At 42.9% G+C, this 22,991-nt stretch overlaps 1 protein-coding gene across 1 annotated transcript in view; it reads right to left on the bottom strand.

The window, feature by feature from the left end:
• Positions 1 to 3,466: 3,466 nt before the first annotated feature.
• Positions 3,467 to 22,991, bottom strand: part of LOC111509190 (uncharacterized) — a 67,806-nt gene continuing 48,281 nt past the window's right edge. Inside the window, 1 exon segment of the mRNA XM_074181680.1 lies at positions 3,467 to 22,975. Coding sequence (XP_074037781.1) covers positions 4,124 to 22,975 — 18,852 coding nt within the window. The 3' untranslated portion in view covers positions 3,467 to 4,123.

Below are 22,991 nucleotides of genomic sequence, written 5' to 3'. Positions count from 1 at the left end.
AAGTGATCATCTTCAAGAAGAAGATCAAACTAGAAACTATCGCTATTTATGCTAACGCTAACGCTATTTATGCTATATAGATATACCCTACAGGTAAACTCTAAAGGTGTACCACCCATACAGGTATACCACCCTAAATTAATTTTACAATTTTGCCTTATCTACCACCCATACAGGCCTGTATGGGTGGCCTTATCTACCACAAATAGAGGCCTGTATGGGTGGTAGATAAGGCAAAATTGTAAAATTAATTTAGGGTGGTATACCTGTATGTGTGGTATACCTGTAGGGTTTACCTGTAGGGTATATCTATATAGCAAAAATAGCGTTAGCTTCGCGATAGTTTCTAGTTTAATCTTCCTCTTGAAGATGATCACTTGGTGATCGAAACACGTGTCGAGATGTTAAAAATAACGATTTGGTGTTAGAAAAAAACTCCAGTAATATTCAATAGGTAATATTGTTACCAAATATTTATAGAAATTCCTGCATTGACATGATTGATTTGAAAAAAATTGAATTTTATGATTTCATGTGATGTCATCTCAAACCACATGACGCCAAAATTTTGTTGACAGGCGATGAAAAATTCCAAGATTTGTCCACTGATGTTACAGTAATCGATTTGAAAGTTACTACGGAATCTATCAGCTACCCAGTTTTCTTGATGACTTCAGAGCTGTAGTCCCTACAACACATTGGAAGGTGGTTGTATAGTTTCTTGCTCTCTCATATATCAAAGAAAATTTTGTAATAGCTGATTTTGTGATTGGAAAGGGTATATTTCGAGTTCCTCTCGTGTAGTAACGTCTGTCATTATTTGCTGCAGAGTTGGATTATTTTTTTAGGATTAGAAAAACAGTTTCTAAAAGGAATAAACAAGGTACAGTGAGAATTTTCTGACTGATGAAAAGAGGTTTGCAGTGGTCTTGTGATTCTGCCCTACATATTCATCTGACAGCCCTTTTTTGTAGAACGAATACTGAATTTAGTAGATGCTGACTACAAAAGTCCCAAAAGGCAATTCCATATCTCAAGTGCGACTCTATCGAGGAAAAATACACAATTCTGGCTGATGATTGATTGAGTTCGTTAGAAACAACTGGAACTGCATGGCAACCAGATGCTATTTTTTTGCAACTATAGCGTGATTTTCTATAAGTAAGTCGTCAAAATTGGGTTTGAAGCAAACTATGTAGTTTTATTTGGGTTGAAACATGAGGAGTTTGAATCGCATCACTGTTTAATCCTATAGAGATCCAGAGTTATGATGTATCTGAGATTATTTTCATTTGTCCCACGCCAAAGGATCGTGGTGTCATCCGCAAAAAGTGTAAACTTCCCTTTAACGTCAATAGTTACCAGATCATTCAGATAAAGCAGAAAAAGGGTAGGACCCGGAACCGAACCTTGTGGTACACCTGATGTATTATTCTCAATATGCGATGTATTTCCTTTGAGTTTTACTAACTGCTTCCTGCCTGTCAGTTATATGATAATCCTCTGAAGCCATATCACTGAAGTTTAAATAATAGTGTTTCATGGTTCACGCAGTTGAATCACAAAATACTGCCTCAATAGATTCGTTATTACTCAAACCAATATATACATCTTCCAGAAAATATTGCATCTCCTGTGTTTTTATGGCTTTGGAATCCATTTTGAGATTCGCATAGTATTTTATGATTACTCAAGAAGTTGAGCATTCTCTTTTTAGCCAGTTTTTCAATTATTTTTGAGATTGTCGGAAGCAATAATATAGGCCGGAAGTGTGATGTATCATTCATTTCTCCACCTCTATGAAGCGGAATGACTATTGGTAGTTTCATACATGTAGGAAATCTTCCAGAATGAAATGATTTATCAATGGCCTCAACAAGAATATTTAAAGCGTATTCTAGAAGATTTTCTAAAATTTTAACTGATATTTCATCATAACCAGATGATGTTTTGTTCTTTATTTCATTTATAGTTTGCTTCAGTTTGTAGACGTCTGTATCAAATAGGTGAAAGTTATCTGGAATATTCATATTTTTCATAAACTCAGTTGGATGGATTGTCGGTTGTAATTCTGATGTTATTTTTTGTGCTATCGTACAGTATAAGTTGTTTAACACGTTAGGATCTATATCCGCATTAGTAGGCAATATATTACATTTTCCACTTAATTTATTTATTACAGCCCAGTTAGCTTTTGCTTTATTTTCAGCCATGTATATTTTGTTTTCAAAATATCGTTGTTTGGTAAGCTTTATTAGTTTTGTATAAATCGTTTTGTATGTATTGAAATAAGATATGAAAATTTCATCAGTTATGAATTTTTTTAATAGTATGTAGTGATCTCAAGTTTATTGCTGATTTTTCATACCTTGAATTATCCAGGGCTTTTTTTTCTTTATTTTTGATTTTGATCTTTTTCATTGGAACACATTTTTCGAATATATCTCACAGGTAGTTTTGAAACATGTTAACTGAATCATCAAAGTTCAAAACGTTTGCCCATGGTGTTATATTACATAGGTTTCCAAATGATTTTTGGAAACCTATATATTCGTCCGTATAAAACAAAGTCGCTTTGCGCTGTCTGTCCCTATGCATCTTAAAAACTACTCAACGGATATTGATTGATTTTCAATAAATTGAGTAATTCAAGAGGAAGGTTTATATACATATAAAATGCATAATATAATAGAGAAACATTAATAATTTTAAAGGTTTCTAATGTGCTGTCGTAAATAAACACATTTTTTGGCGCTACATTGCAAATGCCGGCTGAACCCTACGAGATAGATCAAAATGATCCACTACAGTATTGTACACCTTGAATAGGTCTACAAAAAAGCCCGCGATGGTATATGTCCATTTCTCAGGGACAACCCACAATAACCATTTTTTATCATTTAGCGTTTTACGAATCCTTATCCAATTAAATAGTTTAAATACATTGTGCATTTGATATAGATCAATGAGGCCCTTCACAGCATGTGATTTAAATGAATATTTTCGAAGATATTATATATTTAAAATACAGGGATATAGCGCTTGCGGCGGTACCGGACGGGGGGGCGGCGCGTACCTACAAATAGCGCGTCAAAGGCCGCGCTTCACCCTATACCAATTTATGTTTATCAGCTATCGCACTTGGTATCAGTATTGCACCCGTGGAGAGCCGGTATGGTTCGCTAGTAATATATAATATCAAATTCCATTCTCTAGCATGAGTTCAGTTGCATATAATTGAAGTTCAGGGTTATCCAGCTAGAAGCATTCAGACCTTTTACCTGCCAAAGTAACGATGATCAATCTTCATAATAGCCCAAGACCTATGTTGATGTCATGCATCATGCACGAAACTTTCAGTTTCCCGAAAAATTAAGGAAGTCTTGAATTCACGAGCTTTCAAACCACTACCGTTTTGATCTCGGTAAGACCAAAGAACATTAGGGAAGTAAATGAAAAATATGTCTCAATGGATGAAATTATGATTTATTGATTAAGAAAAACTTCCAAACGGCCAGAATTTCGAAACAAAACTGGTTCAATGTATTCCAATAGAAAAATATATTACTATCATTTGGTGAAGTTCACATGAATGAGTATAAGGATAAATATCTACAGTTTCGAATATCTCAAAAAATGAATTTATATGTATGAATGTAATGTATATATGATGTGAAATGATATATATATACATATACATATATATATATATATATATATATATATATATATATATATATATATATATATATATATATATATATATTGGTGAAGTTCACATGAATGAGTATAAGGATAAATATCTACAGTTTCGAATACCTCAAAAAATGAATGTAATGTATATATGATGTGAAATGAATATGATCACAAAAAAGGATTTGAAGCTTCACTATATGCGAGCGCTTTCGATAGCACAGCCTGCTACCGAAAGCGCTCGCATATATATATATATATATATATATATATATATATATATATATATAAATTTGAAAAATCGTAAGGTTCTTATTAGAAATAAATATAAAAAAGGTAATAGATTCGTCAATTCGATTCAACATTTGTTACGATATTCAAATTATATTTCTCAATATTCAGTCAAAAACTTATTACAATCAGTTCAAATCTATTCAGCGTCTATAATACAGTTTGGAACGAAGCACTCTCTACGACACCTTTTTTGGACCCGGTCGAAAAGCCTGAATAGTCCACATGTTTTCACAGTTTTCATCATTACTCCATCAGCCATTTTGCATTCGTAATACTCTTTGCAATTGTATTCCACTGGGAACTTTCCTGTCTCGGAACAAGTAAAAGAAGAGTTTCTCTCCATGCAAGTAGATGAGGCAATACATGTACCTGTTTCCACATCGAAAGAGTTATAAATTGGACATCTGAACTGCTGCAAGTCGAACTTCCCTTTGAGTGTACTCCACACACAAGAGAAGTATCTATTACAATCAGTGGGGTGAGCAAACGTGCCTTCTCTTGGACACGACAGTTGAGGCTCTCCTGGACATTGAACGGGGTCCGAAGTACACACTTCATTGTAACTATCGTAAAATTCCCCTTGAGGGCAATTTATGATGATATCAATTAGTGAGTGAACAGCCTGCACACAAACGTGGTATCGAGAACAATCCATTGGATCTGAGAACTTGCCCAACGTTGTGCACGTAAATACTTCCGGCATGAGTGACGTTATGACATCGGATGAAGCTGTCGTCAAAGGAGATCTAGTTGTTTCTGATGAAGATGCGGGATAGCACATAGTTGATTCGATACATCTCTTCAGTTTTTCATCGAATGCGAACCCATCCGAACAAACCATTTTATTCCTAATAAAATATTGCGTTTCTTCATTCCATATGCATATATAATACATACTGCAATTTTCAGGATCAGCGAAGGAACCTTCTGAGAAGCATATTAGTTCATTTTTGCCCTTGCAACTGATTGGATCTTGTGTGCAAATTTCTTGAGTACTATCGAAAAACATACCAGAAGGACATGACATCGCTAGAGGAGAGTTGCTAGGCATTGACGGTGAACAGACAAAGAAATTGCTGCAATTCTTTGGATCTGCAAATTTTCCGTAACGAACACAAATGAAATTAGGTTGGAGTGTGGATGACGTGACTGAAGTTGTTTCCAAATTATCCGAACTTACTGTCGTTTCAGAAGTAGTTTCAATTTCCTCTGTTGTCGAAGTTGCAACAGCACTGAAAGATGTGACCGTGGATTCTGTCGAACTGGCAGGTTCCTCAGTAAGGTCTGGAGTTTCGGGTTCTTCAGTGGATACAGTCGTCTCTAGTTCCTCTGGGGTGGACGTCGTTTCTGTTTCAACAGTCGTTTCAGTAGGCGTTGACGAAGTCTGCATGGTTGTGGAAGTAGTTTCAATTTCCTCTGTTGTCGAAGTTGTAACAGCAGTGAAAGATGTAACCGTCGATTCTGTCGAACTGGCAGGTTCCTCAGTAACGCCTGGAGTTTGGGGTTCTTCAGTGGATACAGTCGTCTCTGATTCCTCAGGAGTGGATCTCGTTTCTGTTTCAACAGTCGTTTCAATAGGCGTTGAGGAAGTTTGCATGATTGTAGAAGACGTTTCAATTTCCCCTGTTGTGGAAGTTGTTACAGCACTGGAAGATGTAACCGTCGATTCTGTCGAACTGGCAGGTTCCTCAGTATCTTCCGGAGTTTCAGGTTCTTCAGTGGATTCAGTCGTCTCTGGTTGCTCAGGAGTGGAAGTCGTTTTTGTTTCAACAGTCGTTTCAGTAGGTGTTGAGGAAGTTTGCATGGTTGTAGACGTGGTTTCTAATTTCTCTGTTGTTGAAGTTGTCACACCACTTGTAGATGTAATCGTCGATTCTGTCGAACTGGAAGGTTCCTCGATAACTTCTGGAGTTTCGGGTTCTTCAGTGGATACAGTCGTCTCTGGTTCCTCAGGAGTGGACGTCGTTTCTGTTTCAACAGTCGTTTCAGTGGGCGTTGAGGAAGTTCGCATGGTTGTAGAAGTAGTTTCAATTTCCTCTGTTGTTGAAGTTGTTCCCTCACTGGAAGATGTTACCGTCGATTCTGTCGAACTGGCAGGTTCCTCAGTAACGTCTGGAGTTTCGGGTTTTTCAGTGGATACAGTCGTCTCTGGTTCCTCAGGAGTGGATGTCGTTTCTGTTTCAACAGTCGTTTCAGTAGGCGTTGAGGAAGTTTGCATGGTTGTAGAAGTTGTTTGAGTTTCCTCTGTTGTCGAAGTTGTTTGAGTTTCCTCTGTTGTCGAAGTTGTAACAGTACTGGATGATGTTACCGTCGTTTCTGTCGAACTGGCAGATTCCTTGGTAACTTCTGGAGTTTCGGGTTCTTCAGTAGATACAGTAGTCTCTGGTTCCTCAGGAGTAGACGTCGTTTCTGTTTCAACAGTCGTTTCAGAGGGCGTTGAGGAAGTTTGCATGGTTGTAGAAGTTGTTTGAGTTTCCTCTGTTGTCGAAGTTGTTTGAGTTTCCTCTGTTGTCGAAGTTGCAACAGCACTGAAAGATGTGACCGTGGATTCTGTCGAACTGGCAGGTTCCTCAGTAAGGTCTGGAGTTTCGGGTTCTTCAGTGGATATAGTCGTCTCTGGTTCCTCAGGAGTGGATGTGGTTTCTGTTTCAACAGTCGTTTCAGTAGGCGTTGAGGAAGTTTGCATGGTTGTAGAAGTTGTTTGAGTTTCCTCTGTTGTCGAAGTTGTTTGAGTTTCCTCTGTTGTCGAAGTTGCAACAGCACTGAAAGATGTGACCGTGGATTCTGTCGAACTGGCAGGTTCCTCAGTAAGGTCTGGAGTTTCGGGTTCTTCAGTGGATACAGTCGTCTCTGGTTCCTCAGGAGTGGACGTCGTTTCTGTTTCAACGGTCGTTTCAATCGAAGTTGAGGAAGTTTGCATGGTTGTAGACGTGGTTTCTATTTTCCCTGTTGTCGAAGTTGTGACAGCTTTTGCAGATGTAACCGTCGATTCTGTCATACGGGCAGGTTCCTCAGTAACTTCTGAAGTTTTGGGTTCTTCATCGGATACAGTCGTCTCTAGTTCCTCAGGAGTGGACGTCGTTTCTGTTTCAACAGTCGTTTCAGTAGGCGTTGAGGAAGTTTCCATGGTTGTAGAAGTAGTTTCAGTTACCACTGTTGTCGAAGTTGTAACAGTACCGGATGATGTTACCGTTGATTCTGTCGAACTGGCAGATTCCTCAGTAACCTCTGAGGTTTCGGGTTCTCCAGTGGATATAGTCGTCTCTAGTTCCTCTGGGGTGGACGTCGTTTCTGTTTCAACTGTCGTTTCAGTAGGCGTTGACAAAGTTTGCATGGTTGTAGGAGTAGTTTCAATTTCCTCTGTTGTCGAAGTTGTAACAGCAGTGAAAGATGTAACCGTCGATTCTGTCGAACTGGCAGGTTCCTCAGTAACGCCTGGAGTTTGGGGTTCTTCAGTGGATACAGTCGGCTCTGATTCCTCAGGAGTGGATCTCGTTTCTGTTTCAACAGTCGTTTCAGAGGGCGTTGAGGAAGTTTGCATGGTTGTAGAAGTAGTTTCAATTTCTCCTGTTGTCGAAGTTGTAACAGCAGTGGGAGATGTAACCGTCGATTCTGTCGAACTGGCAGGTTCCTCGGTGATGCCTGGAGTTTCGGGTTCTTCAGTGGATATAGTCGTCTCCGGTTCCTCAGGAGTGGACGTCGTTTTTGTTTCAACAGTCGTTTCAGTAGGCGTTGAGGAAGTTTGCATGGTTGTAGAAGTTGTTTGAGTTTCCTCTGTTGTCGAAGTTGTTTGAGTTTCCTCTGTTGTCGAAGTTGTAACAGTACTGGATGATGTTACCGTCGTTTCTGTCGAACTGGCAGGTTCCTTGGTAGCTTCTGGAGTTTCGGGTTCTTCAGTAGATACAGTAGTCTCTGGTTCCTCAGGAGTAGACGTCGTTTCTGTTTCAACGGTCGTTTCAGAGGGCGTTGAGGAAGTTTGCATGGTTGTGGACGTGATTTCTATTTTCTCTGTTGTCGAAGTAGAAACAGCACTGGAAGATGTAAACGTCGATTCCGTCGAACTGGCAGGTTCCTCAGTGATGCCTGGAGTTTCGGGTTCTTCAGTGGATATAGTCGTCTCTGGTTCCTCAGGAGTGGATGTCGTTTCTGTTTCAACAGTCGTTTCAGTAGGCGTTGAGGAAGTTTGCATGGTTGTAGAAGTTGTTTGAGTTTCCTCTGTTGTCGAAGTTGTTTGAGTTTCCTCTGTTGTCGAAGTTGTTTGAGTTTCCTCTGTTGTCGAAGTTGTAACAGTACTGGATGATGTTACCGTCGTTTCTGTCGAACTGGCAGGTTCCTTGGTAACTTCTGGAGTTTCTTGTTTTTCAGTAGATACAATAGTCTCTGGTTCCTCAGGAGTAGACGTCGTTTCTGTTTCAACAGTCGTTTCAGAGGGCGTTGAGGAAGTTTGCAAGGTTGTAGAAGTAGTTTCAATTTCTCCTGTTGTCGAAGTTGTAACAGCAGTGGAAGATGTAACCGTCGATTCTGTCGAACTAACAGGTTTCTCAGTAACGCCTGGAGTTTCGGGTTCTTCAGTGGATACAGTCGTCTCTGATTCCTCAGGAGTGGATGTCGTTTCAGTTTCAACAGTCATTTCAGTAGGCGTTGAGGAAGTTTGCATGGTTGTAGAAGTAGTTTCAATTTCTCCTGTTGTCGAAGTTGTAACAGCATCGGAAGATGTAACCGTCGATTCTGTCGAACTGACAGGTTTCTCAGTAACGCCTGGAGTTTCGGGTTCTTCAGTGGATACAGTCGTCTCTGATTCCTCAGGAGTGGATGTCGTTTCAGTTTCAACAGTCATTTCAGTAGGCGTTGAGGAAGTTTGCATGGTTGTAGAAGTAGTTTCAATTTCTCCTGTTGTCGAAGTTGTAACAGCAGTGGAAGATGTAACCGTCGATTCTGTCGAACTGACAGGTTTCTCAGTAACGCCGGGAGTTTCGGGTTCTTCAGTGGATATTGTCGTCTCTGGTTCCTCAGGAGTGGATGTCGTTTCTGTTTCAACAGTCGTTTCAGTAGGCGTTGGTGAAGTTTGCATGGTTGTAGCAGTAGTTTCTATTTTTTCTGTTGTCGAAGTTGTATCAGCACTGGAAGATGTAACCGTCGATTCTGTCGAGCTGGCAGGTTCCTCAGTAACGTCTGGAGTTTCGGGTTCTTCAGTGGATATTGTCGTCTCTGGTTCCTCAGGAGGGTACGTCGTTTCTGTTTCAACAGTCGTTTCAGTAGGCGTTGAGGAAGTTTGCATGGTTGTAGAAGTAGTTTCAATTTCTCCTGTTGTCGAAGTTGTAACAGCAGTGGAAGATGTAACCGTCGATTCTGTCGAACTGACAGGTTTCTCAGTAACGCCGGGAGTTTCGGGTTCTTCAATGGATATTGTCGTCTCTGGTTCCTCAGGAGTGGATGTCGTTTCTGTTTCAACAGTCGTTTCAGTAGGCGTTGGTGAAGTTTGCATGGTTGTAGCAGTAGTTTCTATTTTTTCTGTTGTCGAAGTTGTATCAGCACTGGAAGATGTAACCGTCGATTCTGTCGAACTGGCAGGTTCCACAGTAACTTCTGGAGTTTTGGGTTGTTCAGCAGATACAGTCGTCTCTGGTTCCTCAGAAGTGGACGTCGTTTCTGTTTCAACAGTCGTTTCAGTAGGCGTTGAGGAAGTTTGCATGGTTGTAGAAGTAGTTTCAGTTTCCTCTGTTGTCGAAGTTGTAAGAGTACTGGATGATGTTACCGTCGAATGTGTCGAACTGGCAGGTTCCTCAGTAACGCCTGGAGTTTGGGGTTCTTCAGTGGATACAGTCATCTCTGATTCCTCAGGAGTGGATGTCGTTTCAGTTTCAATAGTCATTTCAGTAGGCGTTGAGGAAGTTTGCATGGTTGTAGAGGTAGTTTCAATTTCTCCTGTTGTTGAAGTTGTTACAGCACTGGAAGATGTTATCGTCGATTCTGTCGAACTGGCAGGTTCCTCAGTAAATTCTGGAGTTTTGGGTTCTTCAGTGGATAGAGTCGTCTCAAGTTCCTCTGGAGTGGATGTCGTTTCTGTTTCAACAGTCGTTTCAGTAGGAGCTGAGGAAGTTTGCATGGTTGTAGAAGTAGTTTCAATTTCCTCTGTTGTCGGAGTTGTAACAGCAGTGGAAGATGTAACCGTCGACTCTGTCGAACTGTAAGGTTCCTCAGTAACGCCTGGAGTTTGGGGTTCTTCAGTGGATACAGTCGTCTCTGATTCCTCCGGAGTGGATCTCGTTTCTGATTCAACAGTCGTTTCAATAGGCGTTGAGGAAGTTTGCATGGTTGTGGAAGAATTTTCAATTTCCCCTGTTGTCGAAGTTGTAACAGCACTGGAAGATGTAACCGTCGATTCTGTCGAACTGGCAGGTTCCTCAGTAACTTCCGGATTTTCGGGTTCTTCAGTGGATTCAGTCGTCTCTGATTGCTCAGGAGTGGAAGTCGTTTTTGTTTCAACAGTCGTTTCAGTAGGTGTTGAGGAAGTTTGCATGGTTGTAGAAGAAGTTTCAATTTCCCCTGTTGTCGAAGTTGTAACAGCACTGGAAGATGTAATCGTCGATTCTGTCGAACTGGCAGGTTCCTCGGTAACTTCTGGAGTTTCGGGTTCTTCAGTGGATACAGTCGTCTCCGATTCCTCAGGAGTGGACGTCGTTTCTGTTTCAACAGTCATTTCAGTAGGCGTTGAGAAAGTTTGCATGGTTGTAGAAGTAGTTTCTATTTTCTCTGTTGTAGAAACTGTTACAGCACTGGAAGATGTAACCGTTGATACTGCCGAACTGGCAGGTTCCTCAGTAACTTCCGGAGTTTCGGGTTCTTCAGTGGATTCAGTCATCTCTGGTTTCTCAGGAGTGGAAGTTGTTTTTGTTTCAACTGTCGTTTCAGTAGGCGTTGAGGAACTTTGCATGGTTGTAGACGTGGTTTCTATTTTCTCTGTTGTTGAAGTTGTCACACCAATTGTAGATGTAATCGTCGATTCTGTCGAACTGGCAGGTTCCTCGGTAACTTCTGGAGTTTCGGGTTCTTCAGTGGATACAGTCGTCTCAGGTTCCTCAGGAGTGGATGTCGTTTCTGTTTCATCAGTCGTTACAGTCGGAGTAGAGGAAGTTTGTATGGTTGTAGACGTGATTTCTATTTTCTCTGTTGTCGAAGTTGAAACAGCACTGGAAGATGTAACCGTCGATTCTGTTGAACTGGCAGGTTCCTCAGTAACGATTGGAGTTTCGGGTTCTTCGGTAGATACAGTAGTCGCTGGTTCCTCAGGAGTGGACGTCGTTTCTATTTCAACAGTCGTTTCAGTAGGCGTTGAGGAAGTTTGCATGGTTTTAGAAGTAGTTTCAATTTCCTCTGTTGTCGAAGTTGTAACAGCAGTGGAAGATGTAACCGTCGATTCTGTCGAACTGGCAGGTTCCTCAGTAACGCCTGGAGTTTGGGGTTCTTCAGTGGATACAGTCGTCTCTGATTCCTCAGGAGTGGATGTCGTTTCAGTTTCAACATTCATTTCAGTAGGCGTTGAGGAAGTTTGCATGGTTGTGAAAGTAGTTTCTATTTTCTCTGTTGTCGAAGTTGTAACAGCACTGGAAGAAGTAACCGTCGATTCTGTCGAACTGACAGGTTCCTCAGTAACGCCTGGAGTTTCGGGTTCTTCAGTGGATACAGTCGTCTCTGGTTCCTCAGGAGTGGATGTCGTTTCTGTTTCAACAGGCGTTTCAGTAGGCGTTGAGGAAGTTTGCATGGTTGTAGAAGAAGTTTCAATTTCATTTGATGTCGAAGTTGTAACAGAACTGGAAGATGTAACCGTCGATTCTGTCGAACTGGCAAGTTCCTCAGTGATGCCAGAAGTTTCATTTTCTTCAGTGGATACAGTCGTCTCTGGTTCCTCAGGAGTAGATGTCGTTTCTGTTTCAACAGTCGTTTCAGTCGAAGTTGAGGAAGTTTGCATTGTTGTAGACGTGATTTCTATTTTGTCTGTTGTCGAAGTTGAAACAGCACTGGAAGATGTAACCGTCGATTCTGTCGAACTGGCAGGTTCCTCAGTAACGTTTGGAGTTTCGGGTTCTTCAGTGGATATAGTCGTCTCTGGTTTCTCAGGATTCGACGTCGTTTCTGTTTCAACAGTCGTTTCAGTAGGCGTTGAGGAAGTTTGCATGGATTCAGAAGTAGTTTCTATTTCCTCTGTTGTCGAAGTTGTAACAGCAGTGGAAGATGTAACCGTCGATTCTGTCGAACTGGCACGTTCCTCAGTAACGCCTGGAGTTTGGGGTTCTTCAGTGGATACAGTCATCTCTGATTCCTCAGGAGTGGATGTCGTTTCAGTTTCAACAGTCATTTCAGTAGGCGTTGAGGAAGTTTGCATGGTTGAAGACGTAGTTTGAATTTCTTCTGTTGTCGAAATTGTGACGGCACTGGAAGATGTTACCGTCGATTCTGTCGAACTGGCAGGTTCTTCAGAAACCTCTGGAGTTTCGGGTTCTTCACTGGATACAGTCGTCTCAGGTTCCTCAGGAGTGGATGTCGTTTCTATTTCAACAGGCGTTTCAGTATACGTTGAGGAAGTTTGCATTGTTGTAGACGTGATTTCTATTTTGTCTTTTGTCGAAGTTGAAACAGCACTGGAAGATGTAACCGTGGATTCTGTGGAACTGGCAGGTTCCTCAGTAACGTTTGGAGTTTGGGGTTCTTCAGTGGATAAAGTCATCTCTGATTCCTCAGGAGTGGATGTCGTTTCAGTTTCAACAGTCGTTTCAGTAGGCGTTGAGGAAGTTTGCATGGTTTTAGAAGTAGTTTCAATTTCCTCTGTTGTCGAAGTTGTAACAGCAGTGGAAGATGTAACCGTCGATTCTGTCGAACTGGCAGGTTCCTCAGTAACGCCTGGAGTTTGGGGTTCTTCAGTGGATAAAGTCATCTCTGATTCCTCAGGAGTGGATGTCGTTTCAGTTTCAACAGTCGTTTCAGTAGGCGTTGAGGAAGTTCGCATGGTTGTAGAAGTTGTTTGAGTTTCCTCTGTTGTCGAAGTTGTAACAGTACTGGATGATGTTACCGTCGATTCTGTCGAACTGGCAGGTTCCTTGGTATCTTCTGGAGTTTTGGGTTCTTCAGTAGATACAGTAGTCTCTGGTTCCTCAGGAGTGGACGTCGTTTCTGTTTCAACAGTCGTTTCAGTAGGCGTTGAGGAAGTTTGCATGGATTCAGAAGTAGTTTCTATTTCCTCTGTTGTCGAAGTTGTAACAGCAGTGGAAGATGTAACCGTCGATTCTGTCGAACTGGCAGGTTCCTCAGTAACGCCTGGAGTTTGGGGTTCTTCAGTGGATGCAGTCATCTCTGATTCCTCAGGAGTGGATGTCGTTTCAGTTTCAACAGTCATTTCAGTAGGCGTTGAGGAAGTTTGCATGGTTGAAGACGTAGTTTGAATTTCTTCTGTTGTCGAAATTGTGACGGCACTGGAAGATGATACCGTCGATTCTGTCGAACTGGCAGGTTCTTCAGAAACCTCTGGAGTTTCGGGTTCTTCAGTAGATACAGAAGTCTCTGGTTCCTCAGGAGTGGACGTTGTTTCTGTTTCAACAGTCGTTTCAGTAGGCGTTGAGGAAGTTTGCATGGATTTAGAAGTAGTTTCAATTTCCTCTGTTGTCGAAGTTGTAACAGCAGTGGAAGATGTAACCGTCGATTCTGTCGAACTGGCAGGTTCCTCAGTAACGCCTGGAGTTTCGGGTTCTTCAGTGGATACAGTCGTCTCAGGTTCGTCAGGAGTGGATGTCGTTTCTGTTTCAACAGGCGTTTCAGTAGGCGTTGAGGAAGTTTGCATGGTTGTAGAAGTAGTTTCTATTTTCTCTGTTGTCGAAGTTGAAACAGCACTGGGAGATGTAACCGTCGATTCTGTCGAACTGACAGGTTTCTCAGTAACGCCTGGAGTTTCGGGTTCTTCAGTGGATACAGTCGTCTCTGGTTCCTCAGGAGTAGATGTCGTTTCTGTTTCAACAGTCGTTTCAGTCGGAGTTGAGGAAGTTTGCATTGTTGTAGACGTGATTTCTATTTTGTCTGTTGTCGAAGTTGAAACAGCACTGGAAGATGTAACCGTCGATTCTGTCGAACTGGCAGGTTCCTCAGTAACGTTTGGAGTTTCGGGTTCTTCAGTGGATATAGTCGTCTCTGGTTTCTCAGGAGTCGACGTCGTTTCTGTTTCAACAGTCGTTTCAGTAGGCGTTGAGGAAGTTCGCATGGATTCAGAAGTAGTTTCTATTTCCTCTGTTGTCGAAGTTGTAACAGCAGTGGAAGACGTAACCGTCGATTCTGTCGAACTGGCACGTTCCTCAGTAACGCCTGGAGTTTCGGGTTCTTCAGTGGATACAGTCATCTCTGATTCCTCAGGAGTGGATGTCGTTTCAGTTTCAACAGTCATTTCAGTAGGCGTTGAGGAAGTTTGCATGGTTGAAGACGTAGTTTGAATTTCTTCTGTTGTCGAAATTGTGACGGCACTGGAAGATGTTACCGTCGATTCTGTCGAACTGGCAGGTTCTTCAGAAACCTCTGGAGTTTCGGGTTCTTCAGTAGATACAGTAGTCTCTGGTTCCTCAGGAGTGTATGTCGTTTCTGTTTCAACAGGCGTTTCAGTAGGCGTTGAGGAAGTTTGCATTGTTGTAGACGTGATTTCTATTTTGTCTGTTGTCGACGTTGAAACAGCACTGGACGATTTAACCGTCGATTCTGTCGAACTGACAGGTTCCTCAGTAACGCCTGGAGTTTCGGGTTCTTCAGTGGATACAGTCGTCTCTGATTCCTCAGGAGTGGATGTCGTTTCTATTTCAACAGGCGTTCCAGTAGGCGTTGAGGAAGTTTGCATTATTGTAGACGTGTCTTCTATTTTGTCTTTTGTCGAAGTTGAAACAGCACTGGAAGATGTAACCGTCGATTCTGTCGAACTGGCAGGTTCCTCAGTAACGCCTGGAGTTTGGGGTTCTTCACTGGATACAGTCATCTCTGATTCCTCAGGAGTGGACGTCGTTTCTGTTTCAACAGTCGTTTCAGTAGGCGATGAGGAAGTTTGCATGGTTGTAGAAGTTGTTTGAGTTTCCTCTGTTGTCGAAGTTGTAACAGTACTGGATGATGTTACCGTCGATTCTGTCGAACTGGCAAAATCCTCAGTAACGTTTGGAGTTTCGGGTTCTTCAGTGGATATAGTCGTCTCTGGTTCCTCAGGAGTGGACGTCGTTTCTGTTTCAACAGTCGTTTCAGTAGGCGTTGAGGAAGTTTGCATGGTTTTAGAAGTAGTTTCACTTTCCTCTGTTGTCGAAGTTGTAACAGCAGTGGAAGATGTAACCGTCGATTCTGTCGAACTCGCAGGTTCCTCAGTGACTTTTGGAGTTTCAGGTTTTTCAGTGGTTACAGACGTCTCTGGTTCTTCAGGTGTGGACGTCAATTCTGTTTCAACAGTCGTTTCAGTGGGCGTTGAGGAAGTTTGCATGGATTTAGAAGTAGTTTCAATTTCCCCTGTTGTCGAAGTTGTAACAGAACTGGAAGATGTAACCGTCGATTCTGCCGAACTGGCAGGTTCCTCGGTAACTCCTGGAGTTTCGGGTTTTTCAGTGGATACAGTCGTTTCTGGTTCCTCTGGAGTGGTCGTCGTTTCTGTTTCAGCAGTCGTTTCAGTGGGCGTTGAAGAAGTTTGCATGGTTGTAGAAGAAGTTTCAACTTCTCCTGTTGTTGGAGTTGTTACAGCACTGGAAGATGTTACCGTCGATTCTGTCGAACTGGTAGGTTTCTCAGTAACTTCTGGAGTTTCGGGTTCTTCAGTGGATACAGTCGTCTCAGGTTTATCAGGAGTGGAGGTCGTTTCTGTTTCAACAGACGTTACAGTCGGAGTTGAGGAAGTTTGCATTGTTGTAGACGTGATTTCTATTTTGTCTGTTGTTGAAGTTGAAACAGCACTGGAAGATGTAACCGTCGATTCTGTTGAACTGGCAGGTTCCTCAGTAACGTTTGGAGTTTCGGGTTCTCCAGTGGATATAGTCGTCTCTGGTTCCTCAGGAGTGGACGTCGTTTCTGTTTCAACAGTCGTTTCAGTAGGCGATGAGGAAGTTTGCATGGTTGTAGAAGTTGTTTGAGTTTCCTCTGTTGTCGAAGTTGTAACAGTACTGGATGATGTTACCGTCGATTCTGTCGAACTGGCAGGTTCCTTGGTAACTTCTGGAGTTTGGGGTTCTTCAGTGGATGCAGTCATCTCTGATTCCTCAGGAGTGGATGTCGTTTCAGTTTCAACAGTCATTTCAGTAGGCGTTGAGGAAGTTTGCATGGTTGAAGACGTAGTTTGAATTTCTTCTGTTGTCGAAATTGTGACGGCACTGGAAGATGTTACCGTCGATTCTGTCGAACTGGCAGGTTCTTCAGAAACCTCTGGAGTTTCGGGTTCTTGAGTAGATACAGTAGTCTCTGGTTCCTCAGGAGTGGACGTTGTTTCTGTTTCAACAGTCGTTTCAGTAGGCGTTGAGGAAGTTTGCATGGATTTAGAAGTAGTTTCAATTTCCTCTGTTGTCGAAGTTGTAACAGCAGTGGAAGATGTAACCGTCGATTCTGTCGAACTGGCAGGTTCCTCAGTAACGCCTGGAGTTTCGGGTTCTTCAGTGGATACAGTCGTCTCTGATTCCTCAGGAGTGAATGTCGTTTCAGTTTCAACAGTCATTTCAGTAGGCGTTGAGGAAGTTTGCATGGTTGAAGACGTAGTTTGAATTTCTTCTGTTGTCGAAATTGTGACGGCACTGGAAGATGTTACCGTCGATTCTGTCGAACTGGCAGGTTCTTCAGAAACCTCTGGAGTTTCGGGTTCTTGAGTAGATACAGTAGTCTCTGGTTCCTCAGGAGTGGACGTTGTTTCTGTTTCAACAGTCGTTTCAGTAGGCGTTGAGGAAGTTTGCATGGATTTAGAGGTAGTTTCAATTTCCTCTGTTGTCGAAGTTGTAACAGCAGTGGAAGATGTAACCGTCGATTCTGTCGAACTGGCAGGTTCCTCAGTAACGCCTGGAGTTTCGGGTTCTTCAGTGGATACAGTCGTCTCTGATTCCTCAGGAGTGAATGTCGTTTCAGTTTCAACAGTCATTTCAGTAGGCGTTGAGGAAGTTTGCATGGTTGAAGACGTAGTTTGAATTTCTTCTGTTGTCGAAATTGTGACGGCACTGGAAGATGTTACCGTCGATTCTGTCGAACTGGCAGGTTCTTCAGAAACCTCTGGAGTTTCGGGTTCTTGAGTAGATACAGTAGTCTCTGGTTCCTCAGGAGTGGACGTTGTTTCTGTTTCAACAGTCGTTTCAGTAGGCGTTGAGGAAGTTTGCATGGATTTAGAGGTAGTTTCAATTTCCTCTGTTGTCGAAGTTGTAACAGCAGTGGAAGATGTAACCGTCGATTCTGTCGAACTGGCAGGTTCCTCAGTAACGCCTGGAGTTTCGGGTTCTTCAGTGGATACAGTCGTCTCTGATTCCTCAGGAGTGGACGTTGTTTCTGTTTCAACAGTCGTTTCAGTAGGCGTTGAGGAAGTTTGCATGGATTTAGAAGTAGTTTCAATTTCCTCTGTTGTCGAAGTTGTAACAGCAGTGGAAGATGTAACCGTCGATTCTGTCGAACTGGCAGGTTCCTCAGTAACGCCTGGAGTTTCGGGTTCTTCAGTGGATACAGTCGTCTCTGGTTCCTCAGGAGTGGATGTCGTTTCTATTTCAACAGGCGTTTCAGTAGGCGTTGAGGAAGTTTGCATGGTTGTAGAAGTAGTTTCTATTTTCTCTGTTGTCGAAGTTGAAACAGCACTGGAAGATGTAACCGTCGATTCTGTCGAACTGACAGGTTTCTCAGTAACGCCTGGAGTTTCGGGTTCTTCAGTGGATACAGTCGTCTCAGGTTCCTCAGGAGTGGATGTCGTTTCTGTTTCAACAGGCGTTTCAGTAGGCGTTGAGGAAGTTTGCATGGTTGTAGAAGTAGTTTCTATTTTCTCTGTTGTCGAAGTTGAAACAGCACTGGAAGATGTAACCGTCGATTCTGTCGAACTGGCAGGTTCCTCAGTAACGTTTGGAGTTTCGGGTTCTCCATTGGATATAGTCGTCTCTGGTTCCTCAGGAGTGGACGTCGTTTCTGTTTCAACAGTCGTTTCAGTAGGCGATGAGGAAGTTTGCATGGTTGTAGAAGTTGTTTGAGTTTCCTCTGTTGTCGAAGTTGTAACAGTACTGGATGATGTTACCGTCGATTCTGTCGAACTGGCAGGTTCCTTGGTAACTACTGTAGTTTCGGGTTCTTCAGTAGATACAGTCGTCTCTGTTTCCTCAGGAGTGGACGTCGTTTCTGTTTCAGCAGTCGTTTCAGTGGGCGTTGAGGAAGTTTGCATGGTTGTAGAAGTTGTTTGAGTTTCCTCTGTTGTCGAAGTTGTAACAGTACTGGATGATGTTACCGTCGATTCTGTCGAACTGGCAGGTTCCTTGGTAACTTCTGGAGTTTCGGGTTCTTCAGTAGATACAGTAGTCTCTGGTTCCTCAGGAGTGTATGTCGTTTCTGTTTCAACAGGCGTTTCAGTTGGCGTTGAGGAAGTTTGCATTGTTGTAGACGTGATTTCTATTTTGTCTGTTGTCGAAGTTGAAACAGCACTGGAAGATGTAACCGTCGATTCTGTCGAACTGACAGGTTCCTCAGTAACGCCTGGAGTTTCGGGTTCTTCAGTGGATACAGTCGTCTCTGATTCCTCAGGAGTGGATGTCGTTTCTATTTCAACAGGCGTTTCAGTAGGCGTTGAGGAAGTTTGCATTGTTGTAGACGTGTCTTCTATTTTGTCTTTTGTCGAAGTTGAAACAGCACTGGAAGATGTAACCGTCGATTCTGTCGAACTGGCATGTTCCTCAGTAACGTCTGGAGTTTGGGGTTCTTCACTGGATACAGTCATCTCTGATTCCTCAGGAGTGGACGTCGTTTCTGTTTCAACAGTCGTTTCAGTAGGCGATGAGGAAGTTTGCATGGTTGTAGGAGTTGTTTGAGTTTCCTCTGTTGTCGAAGTTGTGACAGTACTGGATGATGTTACCGTCGATTCTGTCGAACTGGCAAAATCCTCAGTAACGTTTGGAGTTTCGGGTTCTTCAGTGGATATAGTCGTCTCTGGTTCCTCAGGAGTGGACGTCGTTTCTGTTTCAACAGTCGTTTCAGTAGGCGTTGAGGAAGTTTGCATGGTTTTAGAAGTAGTTACAATTTCCTCTGTTGTCGAAAATGTAACAGCAGTGGAAGATATAACCGTCGATTCTGGCGAACTCGCGGGTTCCTCAGTGACTTTTGGAGTTTCAGGTTTTTCAGTGGTTACAGACGTCTCTGGTTCCTCAGGTGTGGACGTCAATTCTGTTTCAACAGTCGTTTCAGTAGGCGTTGAGGAAGTTTGCATGGATTTAGAAGTAGTTTCAATTTCCCCTGTTGTCGAAGTTGTAACAGAACTGGAAGATGTAACCGTCGATTCTGCCGAACTGGCAGGTTCCTCGGTAACTCCTGGAGTTTCGCGTTTTTCAGTGGATACAGTCGTTTCTGGTTCCTCAGGAGTGGTCGTCGTTTCTGTTTCAGCAGTCGTTTCAGTGGGCGTTGAGGAAGTTTGCATGGTTGTAGAAGAAGTTTCAACTTCTCCTGTTGTTGAAGTTGTTACAGCACTGGAAGATGTTACCGTCGATTCTGTCGAACTGGTAGGTTTCTCAGTAACTTCTGGAGTTTCGGGTTCTTCAGTGGATACAGTCGTCTCAGGTTTATCAGGAGTGGAGGTCGTTTCTGTTTCAACAGACGTTACAGTCGGAGTTGAGAAAGTTTGCATGGTTGTAGACGTGATTTCTATTTTCTCTGTTGTCGAAGTTGAAACAGCACTGGATGATGTAACCGTCAATTCTGTCGAACTGACAGGTTCCTCAGTAACGCCTGGAGTTTCGGTTTCTTCAGTAGATACAGTCGTCTCTGGTTCCTCAGAAGTGGATGTCGTTTCTGTTTCAACAGGCGTTTCTGTAGGCGTTGAGGAAGTTTGCATGGTTGTAGAAGAAGTTTCAATTTCCCTTGATGTCGGAGTTGTAACAGAACTGGGAGATGTAACCGTCGATTCTGTCGAACTGGCAAGTTCCTCAGTAATGCCAGGAGTTTCATTTTCTTCAGTGGATACAGTCGTCTCTGGTTCCTCAGGAGTGGATGTCGTTTCTGTTTCAACAGTCGTTACAGTCGGAGTTGAGGAAGTTTGCATTGTTGTAGACGTGATTTCTATTTTGTCTGTTGTTGAAGTTGAAACAGCACTGGAAGATGTAACCGTCGATTCTGTTGAACTGGCAGGTTCCTCAGTAACGTTTGGAGTTTCGGGTTCTCCAGTGGATATAGTCGTCTCTGGTTCCTCAGGAGTGGACGTCGTTTCTGTTTCAACAGTCGTTTCAGTAGGCGATGAGGAAGTTTGCATGGTTGTAGAAGTTGTTTGAGTTTCCTCTGTTGTCGAAGTTGTAACAGTACTGGATGATGTTACCGTCGATTCTGTCGAACTGGCAGGTTCCTTGGTAACTTCTGGAGTTTCGGGTTCTTCATTAGATACAGTAGTCTCTGGTTCCTCAGGAGTGGACGTTGTTTCTGTTCCAACAGTCGTTTCAATAGGCGTTGAGGAAGTTTGCATGGATTTAGAAGTAGTTTCAATTTCCTCTGTTGTCGAAGTTGTAACAGCAGCGGAAGATGTAACCGTCGATTCTGTCGAACTGGCAGGTTCCTCAGTAACGCCTGGAGTTTCGGGTTCTTCAGTGGATACAGTCGTCTCTGGTTCCTCAGGAGTGGATGTCGTTTCTATTTCAACAGGCGTTTCAGTAGGCGTTGAGGAAGTTTGCATGGTTGTAGAAGTAGTTTTTATTTTCTCTGTTGTCGAAGTTGAAACAGCACTGGAAGATGTAACCGTCGATTCTGTCGAACTGACAGGTTTCTCAGTAACGCCTGGAGTTTCGGGTTCTTCAGTGGATACAGTCGTCTCAGGTTCCTCAGGAGTGGATGTCGTTTCTGTTTCAACAGGCGTTTCAGTAGGCGTTGAGGAAGTTTGCATTGTTGTAGACATGATTTCTATTTTGTCTGTTGTCGAAGTTGAAACAGCACTGGAAGATGTAACCGTCGATTCTGTCGAACTGACAGGTTCCTCAGTAACGCCTGGAGTTTCGGGTTCTTCAGTGGATACAGTCGTCTCTGGTTCCTCAGGAGTGGATGTCGTTTCTATTTCAACAGGCGTTTCAGTAGGCGTTGAGGAAGTTTGCATTGTTGTAGACGTGTCTTCTATCTTGTCTTTTGTTGAAGTTGAAACAGCACTGGAAGATGTAACCGTCGATTTTGTTGAACTGGCAGGTTCCTCAGTAACGTTTGGAGTTTCGGGTTCTTCAGTGGATATAGTCGTCTCTGGTTCCTCAGGAGTGGACGTCGTTTCTGTTTCAACAGTCGTTTCAGTAGGCGTTGAGGAAGTTTGCATGGTTTTAGAAGTAGTTTCAATTTCCTCTGTTGTCGAAGTTGTAACAGCAGTGGAAGATGTAACCGTCGATTCTGTCGAACTGGCAGGTTCCCCAGTAACGCTTGGAGTTTGGGGTTCTTCAGTGGATACAGTCATCTCTGATTCCTCAGGAGTGGACGTCATTTCTGTTTCAACAGTCGTTTCAGTAGGCGATGAGGAAGTTTGCATGGTTGTAGAAGTTGTTTGAGTTTCCTCTGTTGTCGAAGTTGTAACAGTACTGGATGATGTTACTGTCGATTTTGTCGAACTGGCAGGTTCCCTGGTAACTTCTGGAGTTACGGGTTCTTCAGTAGATACAGTAGTCTCTGGTTCCTCAGGAGTAGACGTCGTTTCTGTTTCAACAGTCGTTTCAGTAGGCGATGAGGAAGTTTGCATGGTTGTAGAAATTGTTTGAGTTTCCTCTGTGGTCGAAGTTGTAACAGTACTGGATGATGTTACCGTCGATTCTGTCGAACTGGCAGATTCCTTGGTAACTTCTGGAGTTTCGGGTTCTTCAGTAGATACCGTAGTCTCTGATTCCTCTGGAGTGGACGTCGTTTCTGTTTCAACAGTCGTTTCAGTAGGCGTTGAGGAAGTTCGCATGGTTTCAGAAGTAGTTTCAATTTCCTCTGTTGTCGAAGTTGTAACAGCAATGGAAGATGTAACCGTCGATTCTGTCGAACTGGCAGGTTCCTCAGTAACGCCTGGAGTTTGCGGTTTTTCAGTGGATACAGGCGTCTCTGATTCCTCAGGAGTGGATGTCGTTTCAGTTTCAACAGTCATTTCAGTAGGCGTTGAGGAAGTTTGCATGGTTGTAGAAGTAGTTTCTATATTCTCTGTTGTCGAAGTTGTAACAGCACTGGAAGATGTACCCGTCGATTCTGTCGAACTGGCAGGTTCCTCAGTAACGTTTGGAGTTTCGGGTTCTTCAGTGGATATAGTTGTCTCTGGTTCCTCAGGAGTCGACGTCGTTTCTGTTTCAACAGTCGTTTCAGTAGGCGATGAGGAAGTTCGCATGGTTGTAGATGTTGTTTGAGTTTTCTCTGTTGTCGAAGTTGTAACAGTACTGGATGATGTTACCGTCAATTCTGTCGAACTGGCAGGTTCTTTGGTAACTTCTGGAGTTTCGAATTCTTCAGTAGATACAGTAGACTCTGGTTCCTCAGGAGTGGACGTCGATTCTGTTTCAACAGTCGTTTCAGTAGGCGTTGAGAAAGTTTGCATGGATTCAGAAGAAGTTTCTATTTTCTCTGTGGTCGAAGTTGTAACAGCAGTGGAAGATGTAACAGTCGATACTGTCGAACTGGCAGGTTCCTCAGTAACGCCTGGAGTTTGGGTTTCTTCAGTGGATACAGTCATCTCTGATTCCTCAGGAGTGGATGTCGTTTCAGTTTCAACAGTCATTTCAGTAGGCGTTGAGGAAGTTTGCATGGTTGAAGACGTAGTTTGAATTTCTTCTGTTGTCGAAATTGGATGACACTGGAAGATGTAACCG

Source organism: Leptinotarsa decemlineata, unplaced genomic scaffold (assembly GCF_025532065.1).
Source record: "Leptinotarsa decemlineata unplaced genomic scaffold, Ldec_3_MD MMD2_tig00026314_RagTag_RagTag, whole genome shotgun sequence".
Classification (NCBI taxonomy): Eukaryota; Metazoa; Arthropoda; class Insecta; order Coleoptera; family Chrysomelidae; genus Leptinotarsa; species Leptinotarsa decemlineata.
This window is presented reverse-complemented; position numbering and strand designations above follow the sequence as displayed.